Source organism: Symphalangus syndactylus, chromosome 21 (genome assembly GCF_028878055.3).
Source record: "Symphalangus syndactylus isolate Jambi chromosome 21, NHGRI_mSymSyn1-v2.1_pri, whole genome shotgun sequence".
Classification (NCBI taxonomy): Eukaryota; Metazoa; Chordata; class Mammalia; order Primates; family Hylobatidae; genus Symphalangus; species Symphalangus syndactylus.
Window position 1 is genome coordinate 55,183,118 of NC_072443.2, and position 12,948 is coordinate 55,196,065.

At 56.5% G+C, this 12,948-nt stretch overlaps 1 protein-coding gene across 2 annotated transcripts in view; it reads left to right on the forward strand.

Annotated features, from left to right (window-relative positions):
* Positions 1 to 562: 562 nt before the first annotated feature.
* The window catches only part of IQSEC1 (IQ motif and Sec7 domain ArfGEF 1), a 401,591-nt gene continuing 389,205 nt past the window's right edge, over positions 563 to 12,948 (forward strand). The window contains exon 1 of one of the 2 annotated variants that reach the window (XM_055259256.2): positions 563 to 1,109. In XM_055259256.2, coding sequence (XP_055115231.2) covers positions 838 to 1,109 — 272 coding nt within the window. In that variant the 5' untranslated portion in view covers positions 563 to 837. The remainder of the gene's footprint in view (positions 1,110 to 12,948) is intronic. The other variant, XM_055259257.2, reaches the window with a different exon arrangement.

Genomic DNA, 12,948 nt, shown 5'->3' on the forward strand with positions numbered 1-12,948 from the left:
CCCTGCCGCAAGTGTGAGTGGAGGGTTGGGCCCCTGAGCCTTGGCAGCTCAGCAAATAGAATTATGGAGGCTTCAGGGCCACCTTCTGGTTGCAACTGGGAAGGGACAGCCGGGCAAACGTCTTGCTTCTGCAAGTACAAAACATTCCCAGTGTTTTATTTTATTATTTTATTGTTATTTTTGTAGAGCCAGGGTCTCGCTCTTTTGCCTAGGCTGGTCTCAAACTCCTGGGCTCAAGCGATCCTCCTGCCTCGGCCTCCCAAAGTGCTGGGATTATAGGCGTGAGCCACTGCACCCTGCCCATACCCAGTGTTTTAGTAGACTCAGATCAATAAGAAATGCCAATGTTCTCGTGAGTGTGTTGATTTTTTATTTACACTTTCCCTAAAATCGTCCGCTGATGGATTCGAGTTGTATTTCACGGAATCGCTTCTGATTTAAGGCGCCCGAGGCGGCCGGAGAAGGGTGGAGCGGTCCCCGACGCCTCGCGCGGGGGCGCGGGACCCAGGGGCGGTCCCAGCAGGCGGCGCCCTCCCCGCCCTCTTCCCGCGCCGCGGCCGGCACTTTGCAAAACTCCTCGCCTGCCCGCGGCGGCCGCAGCTCCGCGCCCTGCCGCCCCGGCGCGTCCGCGGGGCAGCGGGCGGCGGAGCGCGGCGGCGCGGGGAGCAGGAGGCGCGGGGGCCCCGGGGGCGGCGCCGGCGGAGGCGGGAGCCGAGGCGGGGCCGCGGCAGCCCCGCGCCGCGCCGAGCCGCCGTCCCCGCCGCGCAGCCATGGCCGCGCCGCCGCCGCCCCGCCGCCCGCTCGCCTGAGGCGCGGCCGGCCTCCGGGCGGGGGGCCATGGCCAGCGCCGCCGAGCCCCCCGGCCAGGCGGCCGAGTACCTGCAGGAGCTGACCCGGATCGTCGCCGCGCAGCAGGAGCTGCTGGCGCGCCGGCGGCGGCGCATCGAGGAGCTGGAGCGCCAAGTGGCGCGGCTGAGCCGGGAGAACGCCGGCCTGCTGGAGCGACACCGGCGACACCTGGCCGCGTGCGCCCGCCGCCCCGACCCGGGCCCCGGCCCCGGCCCGCAGCCGCTCGGCGCCATCCCTGAGCTCGGCGGCCGCCGCGACAAGTAAGCAGGGCCCGGGGCGGCGGGCGTGTCGGGGGCGTGGGAACTTCTTGGGGCCCGCGGCTTCCCTCGGGGCTTGGCGGGGAGGCGGGAGGGCGCGTGGCCGGCCCGGGAGCGCCCACGCCCGCCGCCAGACCCCTAGGGGCTCCCTGGGATTCTCTGGCGGGGTCGCCGCCCAGACTTGGAGCTCGATCTCGGGTAGGGACTGGGCTCCCTGGAAAGGGGCTCCAGGGAGCTGCCCAGCGCTCCCGCCGGCCTGGCTCTGCGCTGCAGCGCGGACTCAGGGTCGGCGACCCCAGGGGCTCGGATGCACGGGGCGGAGGTCTGTCCGGGGAGCGGACTTAGGTCTCGGAGCGGCAGGGCCAGAACTTCCGACCCGGAGATCCCGAGACCGGTAGGGAGGGGTCGCGGGCCTGGGTCGCTTGCGGGTCGCGGTGTCCCTGGAATGGACTGCGCTGTGTCCAGTCCGGGACGCGCAGAGCCCTCCTCTCTGGAAGCCTCCGTCTCTTACTTCAAGGCTGGGGTTAATTCCCGACCGCCTCGCCCTGGAATTACCCGAGGCTATTTCGGACCCAGGATTAAGTGAGGGATGGGGAAAGGTACAGGGCGGGGCTGTCCAGCAGCCCTGGACCCCGGCGTCCCTGCCGGCTCGCAGCCCGCCGGTGGGGTTCCCGTTTGCCTCCCATGGGTGTCGGTGTCGAAACCCGGAGCAGCCTCACCCTGTGGACCTGCGGGCGCCCATCTGGGGCAGGACAAGGGGGCTGGGAGGCTTCAGTGCCGCTGGGGCGGGGTTTCTGCTGCTCTGTGCCCTCGGCCTGCCCCTCTGCCTGCCCCTCTGCCTCTCTGTCTTCGGGATCACCCGGGGCACACTACGGCTTGGCCTGGGTAAGACTAGAAATCACTGTATGGTTGGGGGAGTGGCCGTGGTCAGGGCTTCAGGACAGTCTTCCTGTTGGGCGGCCCTTCCAGGGTGGAAATGGGGGAGGAGTTAGCCATGGGACAGGCCCTGCTTGCTGCCCTGCCTGGAGGGTGTGTTGGCTCTGGGCGGTGCGGGTGGGTCTGGGGGGCTCTTTGGAGGAGCATTGTGAGGATAGGTTCGGGCTGTGGGTGAGCGCATGGCTCTGTGCGTGGCAGGCGTGGGTGTCAGGCTCTTGCTCTCTGTGAATGGGTAAGGAGGAGCGGGGCGTGTGTATAGCTCCTAACTGGTGTCACTGGGAGGAAGCAGAGACCCCGTCCACTGCCTGTCTGGACCCCACTCCTGGCCCTTCGGAGTCTGAGACTGCCTTCACTCTTCAGTCCTGCCACAGCAGCTGCGGGTCTCCTGGAGCTGGTCTCACAGGGGCCCGGGCCCTTTCCCCCACACCAGGACCAAAAGAGAAGCTGGGGCTGCCCAAGGAAAATCCTCGGCAGCTTGGGGAGGCAGCACCAGCGCAGGTCCCTGCTTTCACGGGAAACAGTGACACGTTGGTCAGCACATGCCTCACAACACCACCCTGGGGAATGGCTTCCTTTTTCCCTTCAGCGTCACCCCTGGTGACCACGCAGGGGACAGGAGGATGCTGAGAGACAGCACGTCCGTCCTGCCGTGGGGCATCCCCTGGGTTGTATCCAGGCAGCCGCCTTGGCGCCGGGAAGCCGGGATGGGAAGGCTGGGATTTTGTTTCAGAAGCCCCTGGCTCTGTGTCCAGCTGACTTCCCCTTAGTGGAGACACAGCCATGGCCTATGAGGGAGAGCATCGCCTTTAGGGAAAGCAGGGTGACAGCACAGTCCCACGGTCTAGGTCGAGGACAGCTTCCAAACTTCAATGTGTACACCAGGAGCCTGGGAATCTTGCTACAATGCAGATGCTGAGCCAGTGGGTCTGGGGCGGCCTGGAGTCTGCATCTCTAGCCAGCTCCTAGGAAACCCGCTGCTGCTGGGCCCGGACCCCAGGGTGAGCAGTGAGGCTGTGGGGAGTCCTGGTGTAAGCAGGAGCTGTGGGTGGATTCCCTTCAAGATGGAGCAGCCGGGCCCATTTTTGTGCATTTGATTCACTCCCTAGTCTTTTGGGAAGGAGAATGCTGGAGTCCCCTCCCCTCACAGGAGACTCACAGGGACGGGGGCATCACATGGCCTGCTCACATGCGTGGGGTTCTGGGCCACCCGGGGCTGCTCTGCAAACCATGGATTGGATGTGTCCCACTGCCTGTCTGCAGAGCAAGGTGATTTATGCCTAAGGAACATGGGATAACCAATCCCCTTGAGGACTTTTATTAAGCACCTGCTGTATGCAGACTCATTGTCAATGTGCTTGGAAACATAAGAGGAAGAATGGAGAGGAGAGGAAGAGAATAAGCAACTCTGTGTAGAGAACAACGTGAGTGGACAAACTAGGGTCCCAGGCCCAGCCCTGCACTTCCCAGCCGGTGACCGTGGGACAAGTCACACTACCCCTCCTAGCCTCAGGTTTTCTGAAATGCACGCAAAGCAGGAATGATCATAGCTGCCTCCCGTACTTTTTTGAGGATTAAGCAAAGATGGGCATGGAGGAAACTGGTATACAGTAAGTGCTTAATGCAGGTCAGATTCTTCCATCGTCCACCTGTTTCTCATTTCTTTTGGTCCAACAGGCAGCAGGTGAGACCTTTGGAGCCGGGTGCAGGAGGCGTGGAGAGGGGAATGGGGTACCGTGAGGAGGGCTGCCCAGAGGCTAGGTGGGGGTTGAGCGTGGGTTTCCCAAGGCGACAGGGCCATGCAAGGCCACAGCATCAGGACTGACTTCCTGCTGGGGACTGTGCTCCCCTTTCCCCCTGCCTGCACACAGAGGCCCTGTGAGGGAGGATCTGGCGAGCATGCCAGGCTAAGCCAGGCCTGGCTGACCTCCTACTCAGCCTCCAGATTCTCTGGCCTGAGTCAGGAGCCCCCAGCCTGCCGCACAGACAGAAGGTGCAGTGACTCGCGGGGGGTTGGATAGATGCAATTGAGAGATCACTGAGCAGCCTCGTCCTGGGACAACAGTTAGCCTGGCACTGCCCCACCCATGCAGTCCATGGGCAGGATGACTTTGTGTGCCGGAAGCGTCCAAGTCCAGAAACCTTTAAACTTTTTCTCAGAGAGTGCTCTTTCATGCCTCGACGCCCCCTGAAAAATACCATCGTGAGTTTCTCAGCTCTGGGAAAAACAGGATGATAACAGGAAAAAATACAGTGATGGGATGCCTGTGGTTACTTTGATTATTTGGCTATGCTTTTTCCCTGACATCAGAATTCATATCCAATGTCTGGTTGGCTACATGCTAGTGATCTGTTTCTGGAATTGCTCTCTGCTCACTAGAGGTTTAGACACATAATAGGCACTCAGTAAAGATTTGTTGAGTGGATGAAGCCAGAGGGATTGATTAAGGCCATTGCATTTTCATTTAGAAAGTCAGTTGAACTTCAGCAGGCGCAGCTGGGATTGACAACCACCCAGACCCAAATCCCAGGGAGCAGGGGTGGGGCCGATGGCTGCATCCACTGGGGGCTTCCTGTGCCTGCCCTGCTCACGGTCTATGCCTTGGTCAGGTCATCTCCTTATCTCATCACTCCTATGAGGGAGGTGCAGCTGCTGCTCCCATTTTACAGATGTGGAACCTGAGGCTCAGAAATCGTGGCCTTGCCCAAACTCTCCCATCTGGCTACGGGGTGGAGCCAGGATTTGGACTCAGATGGTCTGGTTCTGCCTCCCTGCTCTTCCCTGTCCCCCCTAACCCCGCCCCTCACCGAGACGGAGTCCTGCTCTGTCATCCAGAGCTGGAGTGCAATGGTGTGATCTCTGCTCACTGAAAGCTCCGCCTCCCAGGTTCAAGCAATTCTCCTGCCTCAGCCTCCTGAGTAGCTGGGATTACAGGCGTGTGCCACCATGCCCGGCTAATTTTTGTATTTTTGGTAGAGACGGGATTTCACCATGTTGGTCAGGCTGCTCTCAAACTCCTGACCTCAGGTGATCCACCCACCTTGGCCTCCCAAAGTGCTGGGATTACAGGCGTGAGCCACCACGCCCAGCCTCCCCCCAGCTCTTATCCACCCACCACCTGCCCTTCATGCTGTCGAATGGCCAGACCGTCTCCCAGGATCCTGGTGACTCCTGGCCTCTCGAGCTGGAGAAAGCCCAGATGGGAGGTTTCCGCCCTGCCGTGTGCAATCTTGTCACCAAGGCAGGGCTCCTGGTGTCACGTGGGGTGGCAGTGCAGAGGGGGCAAGGATTTAATGAGATGATCCCTTCCAGACTTTGATCTTCCAAAGTTCCTTGACAGAAGGAAACATTGCCTAAGGAGGCTGGGGGTAGGGGTGGGGAAGCCCAGTGGAGTGGCCTGCCTCACTTTCTGGTCCCCTCCAGCCCTTAAGTGCTGTCATATCACTGGGAGAGGACGTTTTTCTGACGCTCTGAGTTGGTGACTCACTCTGGGGGAGGTTTTCAGTGGCATTCAGGCTCTGTTGATTTACCAAACCAGTATTCTTCCCGGGTTCGTGGTGACATTAACTGTACGGCGGCACGTCAGTTCAGAGGCAAGCTCAGGGGTGGCCACTGATGAGGGGGTGGCAAGCAGAGACTGGATTGTCCTAATGGGCAGCAGGCTGATGACACAGGAAGCCACCCTCAGGAGGGTCCTGCCGGGAGCCCCTGATAAGTGTGTTGTTCTTCAAAGTAGCCGGGAAGCACCAATGCTGGGCCAGGGGCTGGGGGCTGAGGGCACTTAGGTTGGATTTCCTCTCCCCTCTTAGCAAATATGAGGGGGCTGTAGAGAGACTGAGTGAGGCCGAGAGGGCTCTTTTCTGATCTCTGAGTTGGCAGAAAGGGTGGCAGGGCGGAGGGAGATACTGTGTCATGTTTTCGTTCAATAATGTTCTTGTTCTCCCAGCCAAGATAAAGCCTGTGTCCAGTGCTGGGAGGATGTCCCCAAGTCAGGAACGAGCTGCAGCACGCTCTGGGAGACTTGTCTGATGGGACAAAATGTGTTCAACTCCAAGGGAGTGGGGAGAGTGATTCTCATTTTTCAGCAGATGGCAGAGTCCACAGAAAGACGAGGGAGTGTGTCTCCGAAGCTCTCCCAGCTGTCTGACAGACTGGGCAAATTATTATTTTACAACCTGGAAAGTAAACCATGAGATGTTTCTTTATCCAGCTCGAGCTGAGGAAGACAGCGAGTGGCACTGTGTGCGAAATAAAGTCGGGACCTACTTGTTTCCGATGTTTGGTTTTCGCCTCCCGTTTCTGGATTCGGGCTCACTGCACCTGGCAGAGATCAGGAGGCTTTGCCATGCCGGGGGTAGTGAGAGGGGTCAGTCACGTTGGAGGGGCCTGGAGTCAGGCATTTGGGGACATCAGCATTTTTTGCCAGCTGGGTGGCTATTTCTCAGCTGTTTTGTCTATGACATTGTTTTGACAGCTGATCCGGTCTTTTGTGTCTTGTTTCTGTTTTTTTTTTTTTTTTTTTTTTTTTTTTTTAAGGAGGAGCAATGCTTTGCCTAACTTGGGAAGTGCACTATTCTGAGCTTGTCAGGGTGTCAGCCGTATAATTGCCACAGAGCAGCAGAAAAAACAACACAGGCCAGCCAGGCGTTCGGCAAGAACTGGAATAGGGGAGAAGGAATTGACCTAATTGAAATGGAGTAGAGGCTGCGGTGGGGCCGGGAGGCAGTCCAAGTTCAGTGGCCTCCAGTGTGCTGCCCCCACCCAGGGCAGACCCTGGCCAGGCTGCAACCAAATGACTTGAATGGAAGCTCTGAGGCAGCAAGGCCTTGGGAGTTTGAATCCTGCCCTCCGAGGGGCGGATATTCCAGTAGGATGCACCGGGCCAGTTATGGCAAACGTTGGGTGCTTCTGTTTTCATCGGGAAACAGCTGCTGCCTTGAGGTTGCCCATGCCTCTCTCCAGCCCATCAGCCCTGGCCTTGCTCTGGGGACTCTGCAGGCCCCCATCTGTGGCTCCTGAGCAGTTAGCCCTGTCCCCGCAGCAGGCTGGCAGGATCCCAGCCCTGCCTCAGCCACTTCCCTGCTGCTTGGACTTTCCAAGTAACAGCCCCAGCTTCTCTGAGTTGCTGTCTCTCCCCGTGAAAATGGAGAAGGCCACTTCCGTGCAGGGAGAGCAGATAACGGGAGTTGCCTGTGGCCCTGCATTAGATGGTGGCTCCAGGGAGAGGAATAGCCAGGGCATCAAGAATGCTTTTGAGGAGGCCAGGTGCAGTGGCTCATACCTATAATCCCAGCACTTTGGGAGGCCGAGGCAGGCGGATCATGAGGTTGGGAGATTGAGACCACGGTGAAACCCCGTCTCTACTAAAAATACAAAAAATTAGCCTGGCGCGGTGGCAGGCGCCTGTAGTCCCAGCTACTCGGGAGGCTGAGGCAGGAGAATGGCGTGAACTTGGCAGGCGGAGCTTGCAGTGAGCCGAGATCACGCCACTGCACTCTGGCCTGGGTGACAGAGCGAGACTCTGTCTCAAAAAAAAAAAAAAAAAAAAGAATGCTTTTGAGGATTGTTTTCCCTCAGTGTTTTGTTACAAAAATGTTCAAACATACAGAAAAGTTGCAGGAGCCGTATGGGACAGAACACTGTCCCCCTGGATTCTGCAATGAAGGTTTTGGAATATTTACTATGTTCCATGCCCCTCTGTCCTTGGAGTTCTGGAACCCTGTGGATGGGGAGCTCACATTGGTGGGGCGCCTGCTGTGGCCCAGGAGCCGGGCCCTGCACTGCCTGCACCCGACTGCCACCTCTTCTACTCACACCCCTTCCTGGGCTGCTTGTCCTTTTAGGGCAGCTCCCCCAGTGCCTCCACTTGGAAACATCATGCAAATGGGAGATGGAGATCTGTACCCGGAAGATGATAGAGGGATCAGGCCAGGGAGAAAGGGGGCCAAGTGGTGTGCAGCCCCAGAGCACGAAGCAAGTGTGACCACCCACGGGTGTCAACAGAGGCTTCCTGGAGGAGGTACCTTTCAGCTGGGACTTGAAGAGCAGGAGAGAGGAGGAGGATGGTGTCAAGGCAGGGGAAGCGGCATGTGTGGTGTGTCTGTGCCCGGCATGTGTGAGGGGCTGGGTGGTGCTGTCATTGGTTGTAACAGGTCAGTGCAACTGGGCCAGGTGAGGCCCAGAAGGGCACAGACCAGCCTAGGGCGCTTGCCTTTCTTAGAACCTAGATATCAGTTTTAGGAGGCTGGTGGACAAGACTGGCCTCTGCCCTCCAAGCTGGGCCTAGCTTGAATCCTGATTTTGAAGTGTTCAGCTTTCCCTCTTGGATGAGGCGAGATCCACAAAGGAACGGGTCAGAGACTGTCGTTCTGCACCTGAACTTAGAATGTGTTGATTGTAATGAGGCCATAGCAATAACCGAGCCTGTTCTAGGTGCTGCCTGCTGGGCACATTCTTCTCCATGTCTCCGTTGATGCTCTAACCCTGTGACAAGTGTGAACTGTCCTCATCCCATTTTGCATATATGAAACCTGAGGCTCAAAGAAGTTAAGCGGTTTGCCCGCAGTCACCCAGTGGCAGCAGCGGGATTCACACCCAGGTCTGTCTGCCTCCAGGGCCGGTGCAGTTCACCACCACGCCGGGCTGCTTCAGAACTGTTCATTGCATCATGTAGATGTTTTGGAAACATTGGGGGCCATTTCCAAATGTGGCGTGGTCCCTTCCCCAGATTTTTGGCTTCAGGAGCCAGAATGAATGTAGTTTTGTCACCCACCTGGAGATAACCCAAGTTCCTTCTCTGCAAAGCAGCTGACAGTGGTTGCACCCAGCTGGCAGGGCTGCTATGGGCAGTGGGTGCCAGTGTGCTTGGGGAGGGCCCTCTAAGCCATGCAGCACACCCAGCGGCCAGTGCCGGGTGTTCCTCTCTGAGTTGGTCTGACTTCCCCACTCTGCTTAGGTGAACACTTGCTGAGCTCCCAGAAAGTTCACGTCTTCATTCATGCAGGACACACTTGGGACATGTGGTCGCAGGGGAGGGTTGGGATGGGGGCCCCTCTTCTGGCTTTGCCCCAGCTTTTGCTGGAAGCGCTTGTGGTGGTTTAGATGTCCTTTGCTCTGCATACCACTTGCATGAAGAGCATCATACCTGTGGAGAACCAAGGGGCCTGGGCCCACCCCCTCCATGGGAACCACAGGAGCACAGCTTGCTAAGGGCAGAAGACAGGGCCTGCTCAGAGGGTGTCCTGGGACTGGCAGGGCAGGAGGGTCTTGCAAGTCACTTGTAGCTGCCTGTGGAGTGCTGGCCCTGCGAGGACAAGGTGTGGGGTGGGGTCCCTTGCTTCCTGGATGGCCTCAGCGCTCAGGTGAGAAGTCCTTAGCATGTGTCTGGTAGTGTTGGGGGACAGCCTCTGGGGACTCTTCCAGGGGCAGGCACATTGTGGATGAGATTCACGGATGGGCTGCAGGGCCCATGAACAGCCCAAGGCTGAACGGGACCTGGTGGGGTAGCCTGGGAAAACCCAAAGACAGGACTGGAGGGAGGGTCCCGGCTTTGGGGTTTGCTTGTACTTTCTCCCCCTCGGCATGTGAAATGCATCTCTCTGAGCCTCGGATTTTTCATCTCTGCTATGGGGACAGTGACAACTGGATCTCCCTCTTAGGGTTGCCCTGAGTGAGGAGGGTGCCTGGCAGCATGGTTGAGGTGCAGTGAGCGGACCAGTGTGCATGGGGCAGAGTGAGGGGGACAGCATGAGAGAGGAGGGTGGAGGCAAACAGGGCAGGGACGAGGGGTGAGGCAGAGCCAGCAGGGCCATGTGGGCCCACTGGGGACTTTGGCTTTGATCTAAGGGAGACAGAAGTCCCTGGAGGGTGTTGAGCAGAAGAGGAAGTGATGGGACTTAGATCTGGGCAGGATCTCTGGCCCCTGGGGCAGGCATGGGTACCAGGGTAAGGGAGGCTTCAGGAGACGCTGCAGAGCTGGGTGCTGGGAGCCTGGGCAGAGGCTGCTGGGATGGGCAGGAGCACGTGGGCTGGGGCTGAAGGCACACGGCCCCACCCTCTCTCTTCCCCCAACAATCGCCAGTCCAGATGGGAAGGAGAGGGAGGAGTGGAACCAAAGGAGTGGCTCCAGATGGGAGGGGCCATGCCCATCTTGGCTGCCTGCAGCAGTTCTTGGAATTGGGAGTTCTTGAAACAGAGAGTGAGGCGGCCGGCGACACCCCTGGACTCTGCCTCTGGCTTCCCACACCCAGGCCACTCCCCTCTTTCACCTTGAGGGAGGAGCAGCCCAAGCAGGGACACTCACTTCCTTGGGCTGGCCGGGACTTCTAGATGGCTTGGGTGAGGCTCCGGGTGGAGTATTTGGGCAGCACGGTGGCCAGGAGCCAGGACACAGACTCTGGGGCCAGGCCAGCAGCCTGAATCCCAGCTCCCTCTACCATGCACCACCTGTCTTTGTCTTCTCTGGCCCGTGGCTGAGCCTCTCTGTGCTTCAGCTTCCTCACCTGTAAAATGGGGTTATAAAACCTCCCTGCTTGAGGAGTGGCAAGGATTACATCCTTGATGTATGTAAATGTGCACAGAGCCACTTGTATCATTATTGTTCCTTCTTTCTCTGTTGAGAAAGAAAGTGATTTTAGAAAGTCATGGAATTTAGAATCAGGTGACTTGGGTTTCAGCACATGTCTCTTATCTCCCCACTTCTCTGCACAGTTAATGCTGCTGATTTTGAATCCAACCCTTTGTATGATGTGTTATCTCAATCCCTTTAACGCTGCAGCCTCTTCACATGTTTTAAAGTTGGGAGTCTTAATTTTATTAAATTGAATTGAGGCCTCCCCCTAAAAATGAGAAGCCTGGAAAGTTCCATCCCCCTCCCACAGCCCACGACATGCTCACATCTCTGTCTTTACTTTCTGTGAGGCTTTACTTTCACCCAGCTCAGCAGTTCCCAGACTTCGAGATGTGTAAAAATCCGCCACCTAAAAGGGGTGTGCGGGGTGACTCTGACCATCCCCTTTGACCCTCACCCATAGGTTGGCCTGCTTGCCCTCCCTGGCACCTAGTGTGAGCCAGTCTCTGGGCTAAGGACTCAACAGATGCCCCAGTACTGGGGCTTCACCATCACCAGATGATCCTGCAGGGCTGTGATGGACCACATCAAATAATGGGAACAAAAGTGTCTTGAAAGTGTAACATTGTACGAATGAATGTCCCTCACCTAAGGATGGTATGTGAGAGGTTGCTGCCACCCCTCCATTGTTGATGAGCTATAATAGCAACCTTGATGACTGGCTATTTATTGTAAGCACTTGCCGTGATTCTGTCAAGTGGGGAGCATTATTATCTCCATGGTATATATGGGGGAACTGAGGCAAAACAAAGCAAGGGTGGTTGAGAAGGTTGTGGTGTGAGCAAGGATCAACCAAGCATATCCCTATCAGAGCTGTCATCTAGACATTTTTAGGGGACTCTTAGTTTCAGTCCGTTTTGTTCAGGAACATACTTTGTGTGATTTCAGTCCTTTTAAATTTGTTGAGACCCATTTTAGGGTCTGAGATGCAGTCTGTGCTGGAGAATGTTCCATGTACACTTGAGAATAATGTTTTCTGCTGTTGGGTGGGCTGTTCTGTACATGTTTGATAGGCCTAGTTGGTTTGTAATCTTGTTTGTGTCTTATATTTCCTTGTTGGTCTGCCTACCTGCTCTGTTTATTATGAAAGTGAGGTATTGATGTCGCCAATTGTTATTCTTATTTGTTAATTTTTATTTTGATTTAATTATAGTTTTCTTTGAGAAAGGGTCTTGCTCTGTCATCCAGGTTGGAGTGCAGTGGTGCAATCAGAGCTCACTATAACCTCAAACTCCTGGGCTCAAGCAACCCTCCCCATCAGCCTCATGAGTAGCTGGGACTACAGGTGTGCACCACCATGCCCAGCTGATTATTAAAATTTTTGTAGAGATGGGGGTCTCGCTTTGTTGCCTAGGCTGGTCTTGAACTCCTAACTTAAAGTATCCTTCCACTTTGGCCTCCCAAAGTTCTGGAATTACAGGCATGAGCTACTGCACCCAGCCTCCAATTATTATTCTTTAATTGTCTCTTTCTTCCTTCATTTCTGTCACTTTAAACACTTCATGTATTTTGGGGTTCTGTTGTTGAGTGCACATGTGGTTATTAGTGTTGTGTCTTTTTTTTTTTTTTTGAGACGGAGTCTTGCCCTGTCACCTAGGCTGGAGTGCAGTGGCACGATCTTGGCTCACTGCAAGCTCCGCCTCCCAGGTTCACGCTATTCTTCTGCCTCAGCCTCCCGAGTAGCTGAGACTATAGGTGCCCGCCACCACTTCTGGCTAATTTTTTGTATTTTTAGTAGAGACGGGGTTTCACCATGTTAGCCAGGATGGTCTCAATCTCCTGACTTCGTCATCCACCCGCCTCAGCCTCCCAAAGTGCTGGGATTACAGGCGTGAGCCACCACTCCCGGCCCTATTGTTGTGTCTTCTTTTTTTTTTGAAACGTGGAGTCTCGCTCTGTCGCCCAGGCTGGAGTGCAGTGGCGCAATCTCGGCTCACTGCAAGCCCCGCCTCCCGGGTTCACACCATTCTCCTGCCTCAGCCTCTCCGAGTAGCTGGGACTACAGGCGCCTGCCACCACGCCCGGCTAATTTTTTGTATTTTTAGTAGAGACGGGGTTTCATCGTGGTCTCGATCTCCTGACCTCGTGATCCGCCTGCCTCGGCCTCCCAAAGTGCTGGGATTACAAGCGTGAGCCACCGCGCCCGGCCTGTTGTGTCTTCTTAATGGATTGTCCCTTTTATCATTATGAAATGTCCTTCTCGGTCCCTAGTAACAATGTATATCTTAAAGTTTATTTTGTCTGATTTTGGTTATAGCTACTTTAACTCATTTTGGTTA